This window comes from Lissotriton helveticus, chromosome 5_1 (genome assembly GCF_964261635.1).
Source record: "Lissotriton helveticus chromosome 5_1, aLisHel1.1, whole genome shotgun sequence".
NCBI classification, from domain to species: Eukaryota; Metazoa; Chordata; class Amphibia; order Caudata; family Salamandridae; genus Lissotriton; species Lissotriton helveticus.
In genome coordinates this window covers 220,701,516-220,724,273 of record NC_136065.1, presented here as the reverse complement: position 1 = coordinate 220,724,273, position 22,758 = coordinate 220,701,516, and the positions used below count along the sequence as shown (strand labels likewise).

Sequence of the window (22,758 nt, the reverse complement as noted above, 5' to 3'; positions counted from 1 at the left end):
GCCAGCTGACTTTGGATTGCACACAACACTACAACTACTTGGGAGTTTGGTTCAGTGACACAGGTCGCCCAGGGAGTCCATCTTGATAAAATGTGTGCGAAAGGAAAGAACATTACTTACGCCCTCTGCAAGCTATATGCCACTCTACACAGTCCCACAACAAAGGCAATTCAAAGAGTCTTGAGGGCGAAACTAATACCATCACTTAATTACGCACAACAGGCATTTCCAGGGAAACTAGCGAGAGACCTAGAAAAAATCCACTGCTTAGCCTACAAAAAGTTATTCCACCTACCCGCATGCACAGGAACAATCTAGTGCGGTTAGAATTTAACCTGAACCAACAAAAGCTGGAAGATGATTGCCTCTCTGAGCAAATACTTCTATCTTACCATGGCGGCACCAGAGAACACAATAAAGTCTATTATAAAAAATATCTTTCTGGAACCGGGCAATCCCTGGTCAGCCAGCCTGTCCGCCGCCAAAGATGTTTTGAAACTTGCAATAGAAAGCTGGGACCCCAAGATAATCAAGTACACTGTCATCAAAAGTACAATAAAAAAACAAGTCCACCTTTGCTCTCGCATTTCAGACTTGGAATCATTGGAATCAAGAGGCTTTCACGAGTCCCAAAGCCTCCCACATACAGAATATAACAACCCCAAACTTCATCTCACGCAGGCGGTGGGGAGACAAGCCCTACACAGGATCATAGCACTTAGATTACATCCTCTCCCCCTTAAAGAATTATGCCCCTCCGGGTCGACAAAAATGGCGATCATGGAGTGTTTGTCGATCATGGAGTGTCGGCTCTGCAAATACAAACGTGAGACCTTGGCACATATCCTATTTTGCTGCCCGGCCTTGCGCCTAGATCGCAGTCTTTACCTAAGGCCCATCTTGCTACAACGGGGGACTAGAACTGTAAAGGAGGCTGTTCATCAATTGGACACATTGGACACAGTGAAACATATGGCTATGTTTGGTAAATTTGTACAACAGACTTGTATGAAGCTGATGGACCCTCCCAGCTAAACAATCGGGCAAGTACCTGCGCTGAGCTGCTATACCGTCTGGAACTAACGGCTCAGCTCAATGAGAGCATGCACAACTGTTGGCCGAGTTCATAAAAGTCTTCCTGGACTTAATGATCACTGAATTTTAGATTTTAGACTTTATTTGCAATGCTTATGGTTTTTAAATTGTTCAATTTAAAAAAAATTGAATGTTCTTTTTCTACTTCGTTGTTTTATTGTAATGGTTTTGAGTAACCACACAAAGAAAATGTATTCATTCATTCATTCATTCGCCTGCCTTAGGCACCTCAAAGAAGGCCAGGAGAGGAAGAAGAGACCATGGTCAAATGGTTTTGATAATCTAGCATTGCCCAACATGCTGGTGACTTCACCGACTTCAAAATACATTTAAAATCCTGATAAAACCTGTTAATGTATGCCTATTGCTACATACAAATTGCAATTGAGATACCAAGTGTTTTGTTACATTGTAATATTATCATTTAAGGGGACGCTTATTGACCAAAACAGACGTACCTGGCTAGATTCACGAGGCACAGCAGTGCACTAGACCACAAGTCCAGCAGTGCATCAGACCTCCAGCTCTCTTCTCCAGCCCACTTCTCGCCGCACCCGCTTCGCGGGTGCCGCCTCGTTAGCGGGTGTTGGACGCTACATCAGCTGGGAGGAATAACATCGGACCAAGGCGGAAAGGCGGTGAGGGGCGTGAGGCACCAGCGGGGCTGCGAGCGTGCGGGGACTTCATTTCCCAGAAGTCCCTGCAAGACCGACGTATAGCTTCCGGTCCGCTCTCCCTGCTGGCCCGCCCCCGCCCATCAAAGGCATTTAAGAGCGTTCCTGCCCTTTAGCGAGCGGGACGCTTATTGACCAAAACAGACGTACCTGGCTAGATTCACGAGGCACAGCAGTGCACTAGACCACAAGTCCAGCAGTGCATCAGACCTCCAGCTCTCTTCTCCAGCCCACTTCTCGCCGCACCCGCTTCGCGGGTGCCGCCTCGTTAGCGGGTGTTGGACGCTACATCAGCTGGGAGGAATAACATCGGACCAAGGCGGAAAGGCGGTGAGGGGCGTGAGGCACCAGCGGGGCTGCGAGCGTGCGGGGACTTCATTTCCCAGAAGTCCCTGCAAGACCGACGTATAGCTTCCGGTCCGCTCTCCCTGCTGGCCCGCCCCCCGCCCTTTTACGCCCCCTACTTAATAACATCTTACTCCCGCAGCGCGGGACGCAGCCCGGGCAAAGAGTGGGCAAAGGCAGGGCCGTTTGAGGCCGTTCGAGGACGGCAGACGACGGCCTCGGCACAGAACCCCAGCATCCTTTTTCTCTCCATCACACGTAAGGTAGGCGGACCAGTGATTCTCATCTCACATTACAACATAGAGTGGCCAGCCACAGGATTTATTGTCTACCTCCTGTCAGGCCCACGTCGCAGTACCTTGCTTCACATCGCAGATGTCCACCATGCGTACCAGAACTAGAAGCAACACCAAAAAAGCTACGTCCGTGGCACAAGTGACCGGTCCCATAGATCACTTCATCTCCCGGGTCAATGAAACCATTGACAAGAGCATTATTCTGTTGGAAAAAAGAGTCTCCCTGGATCTCATGAATGCTAAACGTTCATCTCTGGGCTCCCTTGCAACTGCAAGCTCCCCTTCCCACCAGACCGCTAATAATTGTTCTCTACCCTTACCCTTAACGGCTGTCCCCACACTGACTGTCCCGAACGCAGTAGACCTATCTGTGACTCATTCAGATTTTGATCTGTCATATGTTGACCTTGAGGCTACCCCAGATTTAGAAGCATGCCAAGCACCAGATAAGCTAGAGCAGAGTGCAGCTAGTTATCCCCATATACCTGATACAGGAATGATTCCAGAACTGATAGAATCAGGGAGAGGCACCACCACTTCCATCAAGGCTGCGCCCAAGACTAAGGAAAAACCCAAAGTAAAAGTCAAGAATCACAACTTGATCTCACCTATCCCCAACTCTGTATCAGGCATACCTTGCTGGGTTGAAAACATGGTAATAGACCTTAAATCTGATCTCGAAGCCACAATAGCGGCACAAATCAAACCTCTAATATCTAAGCTTGACAGACTCACGTCACTTATTAATCTGAAATGTGGTACCAAGACAAGCGGGATTGGGCCTTCACAACTGCACGGGGCAAAAGAAGTACTTCCCAAAAATACACCCCGCACCAACCATGTAACAGACACATTGATCAAGTCCAATACCCCACTAGCTACCAAGGCACCAGCTGTACAGCTTCAAACCCAAAAAGGGAGTAAATCAGATGCTTCCCAATCCACCCCTATTCCCGAAGGTTCAGCTTCAGTAACTCAAACAGCCCCGAAAACTTCTACAGGTCCAACCAAAACAGACAACCACCAAGCTAAGGGTATAAATGGTTACACTACCACTCCAGCAGTACTTTCCTCCTTAGATAAACCTCAAGAACTTAAGACAAAGCAGGTTCGCTCTAAAATAATCAATCTGCCGCCGGAAGTTTCCCCCTTCGTGGTCGTCTTAACGGCCGTACCTCCACTGAAGGAGGATGTCAGAGAAACTTTCGCAGAGCTAAGGAATAAATGTGCGCAGTGGCTCCAACTGCATAAACCCTTACCCACTCATATCAGTGGTCAGATTTTTTCTGTACGTAGAGGTGACTGGGTGGGCAGGAACACGAAGACCATAGCGGGTGACGTTATCACCATCAAATTTAGGGAGATAGGGGCAGCAAATTATATCTGCAACACACCCAGCAGTGGACCTGCCACCCAAATAAACCCACTTCCCTTGTGTTATTTCCTACCCACACCTCCAAGACAAAACTTTTCCAGCTTCACCTTCCCAGCAAATAGAGGGTTTTCACACCCCCCAGAATACACCACGTATCAGTGGCAGCAACCTCCATATACCCCACGATTCCCACAAATACCACAACATACAACTTTCCAGTGGCAACAACCCTCTCAACCTCTACAACCTTCATACCATTTTTCCCAACAGTGGCAGCAGCCTCCTCAACCCACACAACATACCACTCACCAGTGGCAGCAACCGTGGCAAGGTCGGCCCCCTCCTTTCAACCCACTAGGTCTTAACCATCAAGGCAGAGAAAGGGACGAATGGAGAGGACAAGAACAGTGGAGAAATCACAGCGACCCCCCACGGTGGGATGGTTGGAACGGCCTTCTCTTAACAAATAAGTATAGTGCTCTAGAGTGTGTCGACTGACCACCACAGCCAGAAGAACAGTTTCTAAATAGCACTGACCCAATGGTATCTTTGGACCCTTCTCTAACCCCTGTAGACCCAGAGATTCCTAATGGACTACAAAAAGTTAAAATCCTTAACAACAATCCAACAACTTTAAGCCTGATCTCCTGGAATGTCGCAGGGTTAAGGACAAAGGTGGAGGATGGGACAATCATGTACCATGTGCACAGACATCAAATAATCTGCCTACAGGAGACGTGGTCACAACTAGAACAGCATTTACAGGGGTATAAGACATACTTTTCCCCTGCGTCAGTGGGACAGAGGGGTAGACCAAAGGGAGGATTAAACATCTATGTAGCCAACACCATTCAAAACACCAAAATAAATATCATTGAACTGGACCCTAACTTCCAGATCCTCGGTCTCTCCTCACCGAAAAAAGAGTTTGTAGTTATTATCAACTTCTATAATAACCTTGACGAACCAGAGTTTCAGAGAGTTCTGGTTCACCTCCACAAAAAACTAACTACCCTTAGACAGAAACAAGGAGCAAGAGGTGCGGTAGCTATAATATGGGTAGGCGATTTTAACCTACACACATGTACCCAACCCAAGCAAAAATGTCCTGGTATGGTGACAGAGGAAGGTCTTTCTCTTATCCACTTCTCACATAACAACATGGGTAGAATAATGAACGATCTCCTATCAGACCTGGACCTCCAAGTAGCAAATACCTTGGATTATGGAACCAACTCACTAGCACCGACCTATATAGGAAGAGGTTTCAGCACTACGGTTGACTTCATAATAATATCAGCAACCCTACAACCTAGAGTAAAAAACTTTGAAGTCACACCGAACTCCCAAAGCGACCACGCCATATTAAAAATGGAAGTGATAATAAACCACCAACAGACTCCTCCTATGATAATAGCTAGTGCATTGACCCAGGAAAACATAAGCATGGATAAACTAAATGGGTATTCAATAAAGTGGGGCAAGATAAATCCAGAGGAACTCACTAAAGATCTGATAGAGTCAGTGTACCCCCAAATTAAGAACTGCCTGGATATGTCGACAGAAGATGAGGAACTTCTTAACAACTTTTCCCAAATTATGGCCAAAATAAAGGTTCTACTCACCGCAAAACACAAAGCTGGACCACCCCGATTAAAAGGTTGGTTTAATCAAGAGTGTACCCAGGCCCATACAAAACTTAAACTAGCCCTAAACAAAGACGAAAGAGATCCTCATACTATATCCATCCTAAGAAGGGAATACCACAAAACCAGAAAAAAGAGAAAAGAGGAACTTAAGCAAACCCTTTGGAATGAACTCCATATCAGCGCACAGGATAAAAACACTCAAGCCTTCTGGAGAATACTAAGAACTCCTTTTCTGGCTGATGACACACTCCCAAAAATCGAAGTTACAATAGAGGCAGCAGAATGGGTAGCTCACTTCACTAAAATTTTTCAAAAATCATCCTCCGACCAAGAAATAGAAGAGGAAAAAGAAATACCTCCAATACACCCTATAGATTTAAACTTTGAAATTTCTGAGATCCTTCTGGCACTGAATTCAACCAAAAATGGAAAAGCTCCAGGTCCAGACGGAGTCCCGGCTGACTTTTTTAAATACAAAATAGATCTTTGGGCCCCGATCATCACAAGGGTGTGCACCGCAATGGCAAAGAAAGGAATCCTGGACTCATGGACAAGCTCCATTATGGTACCGATATTTAAGAAAGGTAACCGCCAGGACCCCGCTTGCTACCGCCCAATTTCTTTGCTGGATTCATTGGGGAAGATGGCAGGCAGAGTGATCCTGGAACGACTTCAGGATTGGGTGGAGGAGAGAGGTATACTATCTGACCTACAATTTGGTTTTAGAGAGGGACTAGGAACCGTGGAACAAGCCCTGAACCTCTCGGTTATTTTTGGAAAATATGTGCAAGCCAAAAAAGAAAAACTTTACATGATTTACGTGGACTTGTCCGCGGCTTTTGACTGTGTCTCTCATACTAAACTATGGTCCCTTTTAGCCCAAATGGGGGTTGATCCCCCACTTTTGAACTTTTTAAGGGAACTGTATTCCAATCCTTCCGCAAGAATTCGATACGGCACAAAGGGAGAACTGACAGCGTCATTCAGAGTGGAGCGTGGGGTCAGACAAGGATGTGTCCTGGCGCCCTTCCTTTTCTCCCTCTACACTAACAACCTGGAGGTAGAGCTTCTGAAGGGCGCCCGGGATCTCCCGCAGGCTAAACATCGCCCGATCCCCGCTCTGCTCTATGCGGACGACGCTGTCCTTCTGGCACGAACTCCTTGCGAACTTCAAAAGACCCTAAACAGATACTCCCAATTTATGAGAACCCTAGATCTTCACATAAATGTGAAAAAGACTTTCGTGATGACAGCCGGGGTCGGGAGAAAACATCAGAAAACCATTACCCTAAACTCCCAAAAAATAGACCCCACAACTGAATATTGCTACCTAGGAGTCACAATAGACAACAAACTCTCCTGGAAAAAGGCAGTGGAAGCCAGGAAACACTGCTTTAAAAGAGCATTAGCAGCATTGGTGACGTTTACACAAAAACTGGGAAAACGACCGCCCATGGAACTGCTGACAATATACAAAGCCAAATGTCAATCAACAGCTCTATATGGAGCAGGCTTATGGGGTCACACGGACGTCACTTCCCTGCAAGTAGCAGAAAATAACTTTTTTAGATTTCTCTTGTCAGCCCCAAAGCGATCTTCGATTTATGCCTGCCATACAGAATTGGGCGTCCCACACATCGAAGATCTTGCAAAAATACAACCACTACTCCTATGGCGCCGCATTTGGGCTTCAGAAAAAAACGAACTCACAAAGGCGATACTGGCTGATGCAATGTCCTTGGACCATGCTTTAAAAATTAAATGGCTAGCCTACATCAGGACCTTCTTCATCGACCTCGGAGTAGAGCAATACTACCTAAATCCTGAAAAAATTGTAGAACTTACAAAGAACAATCTAAAAACATTAGCTCTGGGACACTTGGAAAATCTAAGATTACAATCTGAAGTAGGGAAACAGTCCGTTCAACACGCAATAACGGTTCAATCCACCTTTTCAATTCAGCCCTACTTAACCCTCAACATTGGTACTTTTGATCGCTACCTTCTGATAAGATTCAGACTAAATATATTTCACAAGCTGGTAGCTTTTCCAACCCCAAACGTCTGGGATTCAAATCCACCTTTATGTCCTTGTGACGAAAAATCAATACAAACCACCCTTCACACCGTCTTGTTCTGTAAATTTTATCAAGAACTTCGTAAAGTTTGGCTACTGACTCTCCTAAAATCTTGGGGTCTTAGACAATGTCGACCAGCCATGCTGAGCCTGCAGCTTTTGGACACTGAAGCCACCTGCTACCATGTTCTCAACTTCTTGAAGTGTATATACAGACACAGAAAAAATCTTTAAATTAACTGTATTGAACAAATTAATTGACTTTTTAAAAATTAGATGTGTAATTTCTATGTTATTTGTAAACTACCTTGCACTGCAGATTTTATTATGTATCGCTTTTATGGATTTCCAATTTTTGAAATACCGAATAAAGTTTATTACTTACATTTGTAAATAAAAAGATTACTCAAAAACAAAAAGTTTGGCAGTTGTAACTTAAATTTTTTAATCCGATAAATTATAAATTATATTGCTCGATTGAATTCACATAAATCAGAACACAATGCATACTAAGCCCACAACATTCAGTTTAGTTTACTCACTGCAGCACAATGTATCGACCAACTGACCTCAGGTGCACAGGCTGATGTAAGGTGTGCAGCAAAGACCTTCAGTCTGTCATGAACCAAATGGTAGCCCATGTAATCCTCTAAAACAAGGCCCATTAATCTAAATATACTGATGTAGAACAGGACACAATGTTTTGAGAGTAACAGTAGAAAGGATTATCAGGGGATGGAGGCGGAGAGGCAGTGACTAAAACCAGAAGACCAGGATACAATCCTGGAACTGAATGCGAAGGTCCAACTCCAATAGTTGATACATCAGGAGCCAGAATGACTTGAGGTGCTGGAAGTTTCTGGAAACGAAGCAGGCGAGGCTCAGTATCTAAGAAGGAAAAGGTTAACCTAAGATGCCCTAGTCATCCAAGGGAATGAAAGGGGTACAAAACAAAAAAGGTGCAAGGAACAACGTGAATTGTACAAACTATGTGATTCAGTAGAAAACCCATCAACTGCTGTTGCCAGGCATGGTGTAAAACTGTGATTGGTACTGAAATATTTCAAGCTCTTGTTGACCTGAAGGTGTCCAGACCCTGCCACTTCCAAAATGTTCCAGCTCCTCCAGAATGATTTGGCTCTTTCCTCCTTGTCCTGGAAGTGCTGCTTTGTATTACCCTTCGAATCCTCCTTCACCTTAACAGTCACCACTAGGCTGACTGCCACAGTCTCCATGGCATGCTTGTATTGTAGCGTCTGGGCACTGCTCCATCAACACTGGATATGATCCCTGGATTCCAGACATAGTTCCTGCAGTCGTTCACTGTATATAACCTTTGAGGTTATAAATAGACAGCCACTTCCTATAGATTTGAATATACCCCATACTGATAAAACACTGGTAAAGGGTTTAGATACGAAAATATTAGTAAAATCAGAAATCAATTATTGGACCTGGCCCTTTCTGCAGGGTCTCCCCAGATTTTTGCCTTACTCTTCCTTCCTTTGTTGAAATTACTTTTGTTGACTTTTAAGAACTGCTAACCAGAGGGAAAGTGATTATACTAAATGTACCCAGGACCTGTAAATTAAACGGTAATAGTGGGCAGCAGAACTCATTGTCCCACCAAATAGAGCAGCCTTTGAAACATGTCTCAGGCTTCTCACTGCAGCCAGTGGTATAGTTTTTTGTTTAGTTCTTGTTAAAGGTGATAATGGGTTATTTAAAGCAACTTGTTTTAACGTGTTGACATAAAGATGTAATTTATTAGAGGCCTTAGCACTTGGGTATTACTTCTGTTAGGGATGTAGCTCTTTAAGAGGTAACAGTTTGATATTTTGAGTTTAAAAAAAAAAAAAAAAAAATTTATTTATTAGAAAAAAACAATCAAACCATCAGTAGGTACATTTCACAGAACACCAATGTGATACATTAGGTGACAATCATAATTGGCAGGAATACAGAGTTCTCATAATAGCAGTTCTTCCTCACAGGTCCCATGTTCCTCATCGTTAAATGTGTATCGTTCCCCTCAACTATTCGTGGGATCCGAAGGATTAAGTCTATTTCCTACAGGTCTCTGTTTCCTCTTCTGCCATCTCCAAGTTGCAAAACCTTAACCATGGCTGTCAGACTTTCCTGAACTTCTTAGGGCACCCTCTTGCTTTTTATACTGTTTTTTCCTGCCCCCGTGTATATATTCATACCAGCTCGCCACTCTTTCATGGTGGGGAGTTCTGCTCTCCCCCAGTATCTGGCTACATCCCGTTTTGCAACTATAAGTCCTAAATTACTGAGTAAGAGTTTGTATCTGGGAATATCGATGTCTGTCTTGAATGCCTAGCAGAATGTATTTTGGATCCATTGGAATCTGCATTTCTAGTATGTTATTCAATTCTTGTATTATCCGTAACCAGTATCCATTTACTAGCTGGCATTTCCATAAGGTATGTTTATAGGAGCCTCTCTCCGTTTTACAGCACAGGCAGTCTGGTGTCTCTGATCTGCCCATCGAGTGGAGTCTCACCCTGTCATAATATACCCTTTGAAGCGCTTTGAACTGGATCAGTCGTAGGGCAACCTTGATCGCCAGCTCTCTCTGGGGTGCATCAAGGCGGCCTCCCAGTCTATATCTTCCATGGTGTCTGTAGTTTCTTCCCATTTGCTTCTAAGTATTAATAAGCTGTCAGACATATTGTTTATCAGGGTCTTGTACATCCAGGTGACTACCTTTTCGAGTATCTCCTCTTGTAGCAACCGGCCTTCAAACGGTGCATATTCAGGAATATCTATGATGTTGGGTTTTTGAGCTCTCCAAGCATGTCGGAGCTAAATGTATTTATAATGTTGTTTATCTGACAGGCTGTATTCAGCCTGAAGATCTGCAAAGGTTATCAAGTCGCCTTGCCTTATTATATCCCCTAGTGTTGTGATCCCAATTGAGTCCCATCCTTTAAATCCCCGTTGCGTCGCTAGTTCTGGCCGTCTGTTACCTTTCCATAGTGGTGTAGTTAAACCCTCTGGCCATTTCATCAGTTGTTCGCCTCTTTACACACTTCAATCACCCTCTGTGTTGCTGGAAACAAGCCCCTCACTCCACAGTCCCCATATATGCAGTGCAGATAAGAGTGTCTTCGGAATTGGAGTCTATCTAGGGCGTATGTGGGATGATCCCTGGGCACATGTCCCCATTAGTTAATTATTGTTTTGTGCACCCCCTATAGTACACGCCTGGATATCCAGTAACGCGATTCCCCCATTGTACTGGCTGCGTTGCAGCGGTACTTGGGGATGGCCTCCATCCCATAGTAGTGTGCGCGCTTTGTCGTTTATCGCCCGAAAAACGGCATCCGGAATTTTGCAGTAATGTTTTAAAGGATGTAGAGTAGCATTTTATACATGGCTGCCCTCCCAGTAGCGTCAGGGGGAGGCGTCGCCACCTAACTACAACCTTGCGAAATTCCACTAGGAGTTGCTGGATGTTATGAGCGAGGCAGTCTGTCACGTTAGTGGAAATATATAGTCCTAGGTATTTAAAGCCATCTTCATTAATGGGACTGTGTTCCGGTATGGAGTGTGCACCCACAGAACCGCCGTTTGGGTATAAGTTTGACTTCCCCAGGTTAATGTTGTACCCCGCCTGTCTACCATATTCCCTAACTAAGTTAAATATTAGGGGGAGTGTTGTGTCAGGGCTGGCTATGTAGAGAAAATTATCGGCTGCATAAAGGGAGATTCGTTCATCCGTCAACTGCCCCTCGACATCTTGGAACTCCTTTATGCTTGGATGCGTTTTGCTTAAGCATGTCAGTGGTTCTAGGACAAGGGCAAAAAGCAGGAGGGATAGCGGACAGCCCTGCCTACTCCCTCGCTGAATCGAGAAGTCCGCTGATTTAACCCCCTGTTAACCCTTACTCTTGCGTTTGTGTACAGTATGGCCACCCATGACTAGAAGTTACGTCCAAAGCCTAGTTTTAGAAGCACTTGTCTCATGAATGGCCAGTGGACAGTGTCAAAGGCCGTCTCGGCGTCTAGCAACAGAAGCATCTGAGGAGTAACTCTCTCCTTAGCTGTATCCAAACAACGTTAAGACTTAAAGAAACATATATTGAAAGTCCCCCACTTGGTCGACCATAGGCGGCGTCCCTACATGCCGCATTCAAATATTCGTAATAGCCGATCAGAGGTGAACTAACCAGGTTCCATGTTTCTTGCAAAAGTAACAAATCAAACAATTTTTAAAAACCTACCACATTTACATCCTCTAAAAGAGTGTTTAAACCATTTGTATTCCAAGAACAGAATTTAAACTCTGCTGATGCATTATATATAGCACCCCGACATCAATCCGTCTTTACTGAACTCTTTCTTGAAAGCATAGACGGTAGCCAACTCCAATCATCTCCCGCCCCCGGAACTCCTTTTAATTCCTCACACACACGTGATCCTGGCTCACAGCTTTTAATTTTACTGCCACCTAACCTATTTAAGGATAAAGATGGACCTGAAGCGCCTTTCAATACTCTAACTTGGTTACCCTCAATTGGGTTTAGAGCCTCCTTCTTAACAATTGGTATTAATGGGGTCGGATATTGCATGCCCTGAAGACTCCATATTTTAATCCCCCAGCTTTCGAAATTATTAGAATTCGCTAATATTTTCCTTACAATTTCATCCTTAAGCCAAGTCGTAATGGTTATCTCCATGTTTCCACTATCATTCTTAAACTCTCCAGAATCCAGGTCTTCAGTTACAACATCCTTAAGGTCGGGAGTTGCTTTTAGTAGCTTCAAAATGTTCCCCCTATTCAAGATATTGTGTGTACCACGAGTAGAATATTGGGGACAAAAAAACACTTTTCTACTTTCAACCTGCATTTTGGGTGGTTCCATGTTACTCCTTAGCCTTAAATCAGATAAGTTCATGTTCCCAGCAGTCACCGACTGGGGATTATCCAACGAATTTAATCGTTCAAACTGCTCTGGCTTTAAATGAGCTGAAATACAAGCAAATTCAACCTGGTCATTCTTATTAAGTTGCAAAAGGGTAGGATTTACTAATTTTCCTAAAGGCAGTTTCAGGTCTTGTACACAGGGCTGTGCTCCCTGACTAATCTGGTTGTTATGCGTATTTGGGTTTACAGTTATATCATTAACCATATATTGACCTCCTTTTAGGACTTCTCCATCGCCTCTAGAGCAACCTAACCCTATCTCCCTTGAATAGTTTTGTATATTATCTTTGGGCACTACTAATTCTTGGTTTGGAATGATCTCATTCTGATTGATAGGGTTTAGAGTATCATGATATAATTCTTGGATAGGCTTGTCATGACCTCCCAAATTCACTCCGATTGCTAGTGTTTGGATTTTTGTCCCCACGTTTAAACTAGGCTCTACTTTTGGCCCTTCACATCCAGCTTTACTATATTGTTTAATTTTTTTAGTATTAACTTGAGGGGTTGTCAAAAAATTTAAAATTGGGAAGAGAGCCAAGGGACCAGAATTTGTGGTTAATAAACCTCTGTTGCTTACTACCCCAGTTGGAATTTTCTTATCCTGGACTGACTTGTAATGAGCTTTTCTTAACCTTTTCCTTGCCCTTTTTGATAAAACTTCGGGTACTACCTTATCTTCTGTGGCCACACTTACTATTGAGCTACTCTTGTTTGACTCACGATCTGTCTTTGTTTTAGGGGCATGGGGAGTCTCTAAAGGTACACGAATATTAACAGGTTCTGGTTGACAAGCCATATTTTACTATAAATCCGCAGTGGGGAACCTTTTAAAGCTAGAGAATTTTTTACAATATTTCCAGTATTTAATAAATCATCACTCCCTCGGCTTTCCTACCAGATAATAATTTTACTTTGTGGACCATCGAACTAACAACTGATGGCAAATCAAAAATGTTATCAATCAGTTGAGCACACGTGCAAGAGATTAACTGGTTTTCTTTATCGGCTTGAACTATAGAAATCAACTTAGTTACTTGCAAAAGCTTTGTGTCAATTCCCACAACGTGTGTTGCTAAAGAATTTAAGATGTCCACCTGAATGTCTAACTTGTCCGAGTGGAAGTTAAGGGCATTTGTTATAGAATCCATCGTATTAAGCAAACAGTCCCATACTCCACGCTCAGGATAGCTAACATTATTTTCCTTGACATATGGTTTTGCCTGAAAATTTCCGTCAAATTTTGTTAGCAAGGATAAATCTACAGAATGAAATGATTTACCTTGCTCATTTATATCGACCTTAACGTTTTTGGGCTGACTAGCCACACCAGGAAACAAAATTGACTTATTAATACAAAAACTATTCTCCAAAATTATACTGGATTGATCCAAATTAGGTGGACGAACAGCCCCAAATGTGGTAGGATGATCAATCGAACTTAATACTAAATCATCCCCACCACCTTCATTAATCAACTTAACAGAATTATGTTCAAACACTACGGCCACATCACTCACATTGTGATTGGATCCTGAGGAGATGTCAATTACTGGGAATACAGCATTGGCACTTTCTATAATGTCTTTGTTCATATCATCCATTCCTGAACTTTGTAAGACCTCCTCCCGAATTAACCCGATTGGCTCATCCACCATAATACAACTGTGAATTTGTGCTTGCGTCTGCAGCCTTCCAGGATGTACCGATAAGTTTACCGGCAAGTTAAGCGCCTCATCTTGAGAGACTTTGACTGACATTAGAGTCTTATCCTTGAGGCTGTTCACATCACACTCCTTAACTTGGTCCGGGATAAATTTGGGGTCTTTCAATGAAAAAGAGTGGCCAGAAACTAGGTTCCTATCTGGGGAATCCTTCTCAACACTGGGCCTTACTACTGCCAGGTCGGATTTAAATTCATGAATTTCACCCGGCTGAGCACTTTTTAAACATGGTGGCGATGATGAAGAAGAGAATGATGAGGTTCTGCAATCAGCGTTGGAATTACCATTCTTAATTTGATTTCTATTTTTTTAGAGTGTGACTGTGATGGTATTTAAAAAGGAAACTTTTAATCGACGGATGAGCGTCGATATTTGGAATTTTTTTAGACTTCCCAGGGGTAATGGGAGATAGAGGTGATGAGTTCACCTCAACCAACTCGGTCAAGCAGTCCCTTGTTAAAACGGCCCCCTCATTTTTTCCATCTGAGTTTAACTGCGGCCCCGCTTTGGATAATGCATCCGATCTCTGGCGTTGTTTTAATTTTGGCAGAGCGCCGCGTTGACGACCGGATCTCATCATCAACTAGCTCCTAAACGGGGCAACGAGTTTAGGAGTAGGTATAGCTTCCAGCAGCGATTTTCTACCCTGGCGCACAGGTTCTATCTGTCTGCGTCAAACTAGTTTTCAATGGCGTCGGTATGATTACTGACCAGCACTCGGCAACAGCCAGATCTCTGCGGCACGGTGGCAATCGTTCTACAAAAGTACACCAGGGGGTCCTCTCAGGTCCTCTCATGACCGCTCGAGACCAATCCCCTGCTCACGACGCCTTACTACGGCTGCACACCGCTCCCCCTCGCTCTTCTCTCGATGCTCACTACTTGCGGATGCCGTGGGGATGGTTGCCAAAAGCGCGGGGGAATGCGGGAGGGGTGGGCGGGGGGAGAGAGCCGAGAGTGTTGGCCAGACTGCAGCGAAAGCCCAGGTGACCTCTGCACTCTCAATGTTTCAGCATTTTTTTTTTTTGTAATTCCAGCAGTTTCCTGCGGGTTTCCTGCAGGTGGAGGGGCTGTGCCGGGCTCGTGAGGCAAAGAAACCCCGAGGGAGGACTGAGCCGTGCTGCCACACACGTCCTTATCCCCCCCTCGCCGCACCTCACCTCACCGCCTCGTGGAGCGTGCATATCAGTCTCCCGGGACCGTCCTGCAATGCAACCAGTGCCTCCACTTGCCTCTCGCCTCGGCTCTTGACACTCTCTCGTTCGCCGCCCACCGACTTCCTTCACCTCGGCTAGCTGTGCGGCTCGGCTACAGCTAGGGCTTTTTCAGCAACTCCGCTCCTCTTCTCCGATCTGCTACACCCTCCGCCTTGCAATCTCCTGTTGCTCCTCCTCCCGCAGCACTGGAAGCGTACTCGCGGCTCCTGCCGCACTGGAAGACAATTTGTGACTCCCGCTGCACTGTGGGGCAACTCGCGGCAACTCGTGGCTCTCCGCAGTGCTGTGGGTCAACTCACGGCTCTCCACCGTGCTCAGATGTGCCTGGCGTTCTGTGGGGCAAATTGGACGCTGTGGGGCAACTCGCGGCTCTCCGCCGTGTTCAGATGTGCCCGGCGTTTTTTGCCGCATTGAAATGTGAAATGTAATTCGCAGCTCCTTTGAAGGGGATTAGCACGACCTGCCGCGTTGTGAAGCCCGGCTCACGGAGCTCACGGGAGAAAACTCCTGCCTCCAGCAGCAACGGCGGTGGCTTCTGGCGTTCTGGCGTCTATCGGAGTAGAAAGATAGACCAGTTTGCTAGTCTGCGGAGATTGAGGAGCGTGGCTTGTTTGGGCATGAAGCCCGACTGGTCCCTATGAATCAATTATGTAATAATTGGCAGTAGTCCTGTGGCTAAAATCTTAGTTTCAATATTTAAGAGCAAGATTGGGCGGTAGGACCCACATTACTCTGGGGGTTTGCCTGGCTTTGGTATGACCACCACTGTGGCTTGACCCTGTAGTACAGTTTTAAACTGCCATTTTAACCTTGCAAAATAAACATCTTGCTTGGCCTAAACCATCCTTTTTAATATTTATAAATCACCCCTTATGTAGGCCCTAATGACTCATAGGGCACAGTGCATGGTATTAACAAAGAAGGCTATGTGGGTTCAAGTTTTACATGTCCTGGCAGTGAAAAACTCTGAAAGTTTTTCACTGATGTATCACTGATGTAAGGTTATCTCTCCTATAGACTAACACTAGGTTACCTTATTACACTTAAGTGCTAACTTCAGGCGGAGAACAGATAAGAGAACTGCTATTTACACTCAAATTAACTGTAATTTAAAATCTTCTTTAATGGTAAAGTCAGATTTTCAGTTACTATTCAGAAAATGACACTTTTAGAAAGTTGCCATTTTCCAGCCTACACTAAATATACGTTTCTGCTAGTGTCCAGGGTCACGTGACTGTGAATAGTTCTCCTGTTTTGGGTTTGGTATTGCCTTCAGACATTGTTACAAAAAAGGCTAGGAGTGGAGTGTGAGAGTCTTAGAGACTGGATGACTGGGGAGGAGCTGTGCCTAGTCCTGATGACATTTCAAAGGGCCCTATCTGCAGCACATACAAATGATCCTGAGACCAGGCCTGTCCTTGCCTTTGTGTCCCTAGACAGTTTGGAGCCAAAACCAGGGGAAGTGAAACAAATGGCCAGACCAGTTGAAGGGATAGGTCAGGGAATTCGCCCAAACAAAGGTATAAATGTGGCATCTATGGATCTCTCTTGAGAACACTCCTGGAATTGTGGAGGAATCAGAACAAGGACTGCCTTGCTGTCAGACACGGGGACTTCCCTGCTGACTGCAAGAAGGATTGGACCTGCTTGCCTTGAAACCCGGCACCCCAGAGTGACTTCAAGGGTTAGTTGACTGACCTCTTGTGTAAGCTACAGGGACAACAGCTTCCAGTGGGCTCCCTTCAAATGATCCACCTGACCAGCACCAAATGGACATGCTGGAGTCCAGCTGTAGGCCTCTACTAGAGTGGGTCCTGACTCCTAAGAGGTGTTGCCCAGGTCCTGGACCCTTGGCAGGCATTAATATGAACTCCTCCTGAAGAAAATGTGAAGATACAGATGTTTTGGGCTCATCCGCAAAGTGTCCTCTTTCCGCTGAATATTGACCGCCCGCAACAACAGTCAATGCGGAGATCCAGCAGAACCTGCTTTTCGCGCTGACAGTGACCATCAACAACAAGTAGCAACACTAGACCTGCACTTTGTGCCAACAGCGACGATCCGAAATGATCAACAAAAGGGAAGCTCCAAGTACAACTGGCTATTCTTACTACTGCAATGACCGTCCATGGCGCTTTACCTGCTCCTCGCGCAGACAGCCTACCCGTGGTCGCTGCCAATGTGAATGGGATCCTTCACACTGGGCTCAGAAGGTAACTCTTCAGCTGGACTAACCAGGTCCATGCATCCAACCAGTGCTCTATCGTGGCCAACCTGGGCTTGTGACCTTACCCCAGACTTTTGAGATAGATAACCGCAAGTGGCGCTTTGTGCTTCTAGGCACTAGTTTCACCAAAATCTTTTAAAGTCGTATCTCCAGTTCTACTGATTGGATGTTGTTTTGGTGTCATTTTCTTCATCAAAATGTACTTGTTATGAGATTTCTTTTCCTGTTGCGTTTCACTTTATAACTGTTTGTGCCTGCCTGAATATTTTACACATTGTGTCTAAGTAAATAAAACCTGAATGTTTTTGTGCCTGCTACCAGAGGATTAGGCACAGATTAGTTTAATCACTTGTATGGTGCATCGTGATAAAGGATTGTGTTTATTATTTGAGTGGGGCTCCCACCTCTCCTGCAGTCCAAAAGCGACCTCCAAATAATTAGAATAATCACACCAATGGGTGACCATACAATAGTTACCTTGACTTGTGATTGAATATCCTCCGTATCACTTCTCCCGGACTGTAATAAATGCAGAGCTAGTCAGACGGGCAATACATTAACTACATTTTACATGCAGAGTAACCCTGGCACATTAGAGGACATTTTAGGGGAGGTAAGGGTTGCGTGCAAATGGGTAAGGGCCTCTAAAGAGATTAAGCATATTGAGAGTTTAATGAAATTATTCCTATTTTTTCTTTAGAATGAAGACTGGATTCATGTGAGCGAAGCAGAATACTACTGTCCGACGTCTGACCAGTGGACTATCCTGAAATCTTCCCCTTTTGATTGTAGCCAATTCAGCATTTGTGCTACGCAATCTAAAATACTAATCACTGGAGGTGGATCTCTACGGCAAATGAAAAAGGAAGAATCGGTGTTTGTGTACGATCCAGAAGCTAGGGCGTGGACGAGGGCAGGGTCACTGCCAGAGCCTTTAGTGGATCATGCATCCTGCTCTTTAAAACTGTCTCACTTGGTGTTTTCAAAATTGCAGGGCAAAGAAAAGCGGCATTAACAGCACTAGCAAAAATAACAACAAATGTCTATGTTAACAGTACAAAAACAGCATGCTTTTATGCAACAGTACACCAAGCAGAAAGAACACAACATTTTAATGGGTGTCATTTACAGTTTTTAGGAAAAAACTACAGGTTTGCTTTCATTTACAAACAAACATTGGCAAACCGAGCAGATCCTGACTATTTTAAATTAATGTAATCTTTATTGAAATTACTGTGCTATAGGTGTGAAAGCACAATACGATAAATATGCAGAGATGGGTGGATGTTATACCTGAAAATAACTCAGATCCAAGTAAGTAGACAGAAGCCTGTCTCCCAAGACAAACTGCCCACTAGTCATTCTCTATAGGCAGTAGACCTGTCCCTCATGGGACAATGTAACTTGAATATAGGTACATTTTAAATGCGAAAAAGCAATCTTAGGGTAACGCAGATCTCAGGAAGTTAATTCTCATGCACCAGAGAGAATTATTTTCAAGGTCCTACAAAACACACAATTCTAGGTCCCATACAGAACAGCCAACCTAAAGCAACACAAGACACACAGCAGACCCAGTGAGCGGTGATCTACGCATGTTGGTGGGTAAGTGTTGGTTTGGGGAGGAAAAATGTTGTTGCAAATGGATGCCTCTACGAATGTGTAGTTTGGTAGGAGGATTAGTTATATTGTGAAGTACTACATTGATGTTTCAAATGAGGTGACTGTATTGGAGGGATGGCGAGTCAATGGTGTAAGAAACTGGTTTCGTTATAGGTGGGTGCTAATGGGAGTATAAGAATGACTGACCTTGCTCAGTTGTGCCCCCTATGGCTGAGCTGTGATATGAATTGCTGTGACTGAATAGGTGGAGAGACACTGCAGCCCTCGGTAGGGCTGAAAGACCCTGTTCTCAGTGAAGTGTCACGTGAGAATATGATTCTCATTTTATAAATGTAGCAGACCCGGTATGTTTTCTAATATGAGAGACCCAAGTCTTGTGGCAGGGGTTTTTCAATAACTTTGAATATTGCTCACCAAAGGATGTGTGATGGATAGCATAAGTTTAACTCAGAACGGCATTCCTTTTAACATGTTTGGCTATTACCTTCACAACCCGGTCATGACACTACCAACGATGACAGCTGAATACAAAAGTATGGTACAGGTCCTGTTAGCTGAAACTCAGGGGTTGGATCTGGCTGCTGACTTTCCCTGGTAAATCTATGCATTGCATCATTACTGGGCCCGCTGGTTCTACAGACAGTATGTTGTGTGCATGAGAGCTTGGGAACATGACAGGAGTTGTACCCCAGGCCTGGAGTCAATCACCTTCATTTGTCTGTTTTCTGATACACCTCCAATAAATAAATAAGCAATTTTTTTTGTAACTCACTGTGCCTAGACCAAGTAGGTCCCAGCACATCAGTGTGTGGCCTGAAAGAGTAACAAATGAAGAAAGAGATGCCCAAGGACATGACCACGACTTCACATCCTATAATAAGCATCCGCAAAGCCAACAGGTCGCGCCTATGTGAGATCAATTGGCTTTTCCAATGTTTCCTAGCATGTTGCAACATGGCTGAAAGTAAAGAAAAAAAGCTGTAGGACAGGTAGCACTGACCGAGTCTTAGCGTTTTTTAAAAATATGTTTTTTTAGTTTCAGCCATGCTGCACTGAAGCTGGCGCTGCAGTACAATTTTGCACAAAAAAAAACATTGACAAAGTGAACAGATCTCGCACAGGTGGGACCTATTGGATTTCCCAATGCTTGTTTTCATTGAGCGTGCACATTTACTCTATTGAACAGACTACCAACATGTAAATGAATAGGATCTTAGATATGCAGGCATAGGTGAGGTTTTAGTTGGATGTTTTAGCATTAGATGTTTTAGCATTAGATGTTGATCTCTGAATTGTTCTAATAAATCTTTCAAGTGCTACTGGTTGGCTATATACACACTTTAGAAAGACCCGTCCTTAAGTGGTGCATATCGGTGGGTTGACGCTTGCAGTCAGAATGCAAAGCCATGTCCCAGATAAATAAATTAAGGCATATATTTGACATTTTCCAGGAGTTGTTTTTTAATGTCAACATACTGCGAACAACTCTGTAGAATTCCTTTTTGAGTTCCTGCACGTCTGAATGGATCTAAAAACACAATCCGATCATCTATACGAGCCCCCCACCCTCCAAACCTTTGCTGAAATGTGAGAGCTTTATGGCATATGCGACGGTGGTTGCCAAGAGTGATGTACCTTCATCACAGCAAGGAGGCTAGAAGGTAATGGGTGAATTAAGGCTTCATTAGTTATACCTCGGCACTCTAAGATTTACAGTTATGCAGTTTGCAATTTAATCAATTCGTATAAGCGAGATGGCCAGTACTAAATAATTGTATGACAAGAATTAGCTCATGCATGAAGGAACGTCATGTTTGTTATTTCAAGAAAAGAAAAAAGAACATCATGAAATTAAACATTTGTCTTGTTCCATTTAATATTATTTCAATTCAAAATTCTGTGATACCAGACATCAAGAAACTCTGGGCATTGTACTCCAAGAAATCCAAAGGCAGTACATAGGATGTTAACAATGGAAGCGACACACCATTACATGTCATATTCACATTGGATACACAATTTGCTCAATCTTTAGGCACTACAAAAAGACAAAGTGGCGGCCACGTTGGGGGTCCTAGTCCTAGGGCCCTCCAGGTCGTGATGGTCAAACAAAAGCCGATGACAGCCGACACGTGTTTCGTTACTTTTTATTTAACTTTCTTAAGGCTTGCTCTTTATAGATTTTAGAAGTTGGTACAATAGTAGGCCATATGGATATTTTCCTGGCTAAGTACTAATTCTGAGAATTCAGATCTGATAGTCCGTGAGTGATGTGATCTACCCCTTCGGAATATATTGGGTACCATAGATTGTATGGCATAATTTAATAAGATCCGTCATATAACCTGGCATGTAAGTATTTCCGGCCTCGCCCAGCTGTTTAACCCTGGTCTGGGTAATTTCGAATGGCCATGTAATCACAGTTCTTCAAATAACGGCAAGTAATGTACGAAAATTATGTTTAGTACAATGATCAAGGACTATGATATTTCCTTCCACTTCTAAAGATAGCCCCGGTCGCTGGATTTTACGGTCCCCGTATTCTTTTTACGAAATCTGTGCCGGGCTCAGCATGCATCCGGATGCAAATCCAGAGTGCCTAACTGAGGCTGGCCGAGGTCAAACCAGCGAAGTCACAGTTGGGTGACCTCTCAACTGCATTCCAGAGGGACCTGTTTGGATAAATAAGCACTTTATGGCCTACTGAACCTCACAAGGTTGAGCAGGATTCACACATGGTCTGGGAAAGGAGGACTGGCGCGGAGCAGAAGGTGGAAAGAGTGCAGGAGAACAGCTCAAGAAACAGGTCCTAGAGGTGTGATGACATTGCACCTTTTCAGGGGCTTTGAAGCACAGTTTAGATGGCTTTTTCTTCAACTTAGAGTACCACCTAACTGCTGACTTCAAAGTGACTGAGATTGGGAAAAGCCTGACCACGTGACTTCTACTGGCACGTCTGCTCCTTGCGCTGGGCAATTAACAACTTCAATTCTTGTCCCTGAATCGCCTTAGGGTGCACTCATCGCAGGTACCAAAGGCAGGCTAAGTGGGGATCAGAGACAGACATCTGTCAATGATATTCTCTACAAGGCTCAAAGAAACAAGGGTAGCTCTGGATCCTTGTCTGCTGGCGTGGAAAAAAAGAAACTGATGCCAAAACGCATGGGTGGCGCTTATATAGGCTTGCGCATGTCATATCTGGCACAAAAGATGTTGACACAGAAGCACAGGAGCCTCCTTCCGACACGCAAGGGGTACTGCTTCAAAGTTGTCCAGATCCACTCTGATGCCTGGGAAGTAATCTATGGTGAGGAATCTACAGTTAGAAGTCTATATCAGAATATATCTTATGGGTGGCATACAAGTGCCAATACGGTACATATACAGAGGTGTATGTAGAGGTGAACTTTAGGACAGAAAGTTACAGAACCCATCACAAATCCTTCAGTAGGCAAATCAGTGTCCCACTTTGCTCACTTCTGTAAGCACAGCAGAGGAACAA

At 44.3% G+C, this 22,758-nt stretch overlaps 2 protein-coding genes across 4 annotated transcripts in view; one reads left to right on the top strand and one right to left on the bottom strand.

Moving 5' to 3' along the window:
- LOC144754352 (kelch-like protein 9) overlaps nucleotides 1-21,058 on the top strand; it is a 395,059-nt gene extending 374,001 nt beyond the window's left edge. Inside the window, exon 4 of the mRNA XM_078642043.1 lies at nucleotides 18,334-21,058. Within this exon, the coding sequence (XP_078498169.1) occupies nucleotides 18,334-18,648 (315 nt within the window). The 3' untranslated portion in view covers nucleotides 18,649-21,058. The remainder of the gene's footprint in view (nucleotides 1-18,333) is intronic.
- The window catches only part of DPP7 (dipeptidyl peptidase 7), a 1,731,842-nt gene that overhangs the window by 870,991 nt on the left and 838,093 nt on the right, over nucleotides 1-22,758 (bottom strand). The window lies entirely within an intron of this gene.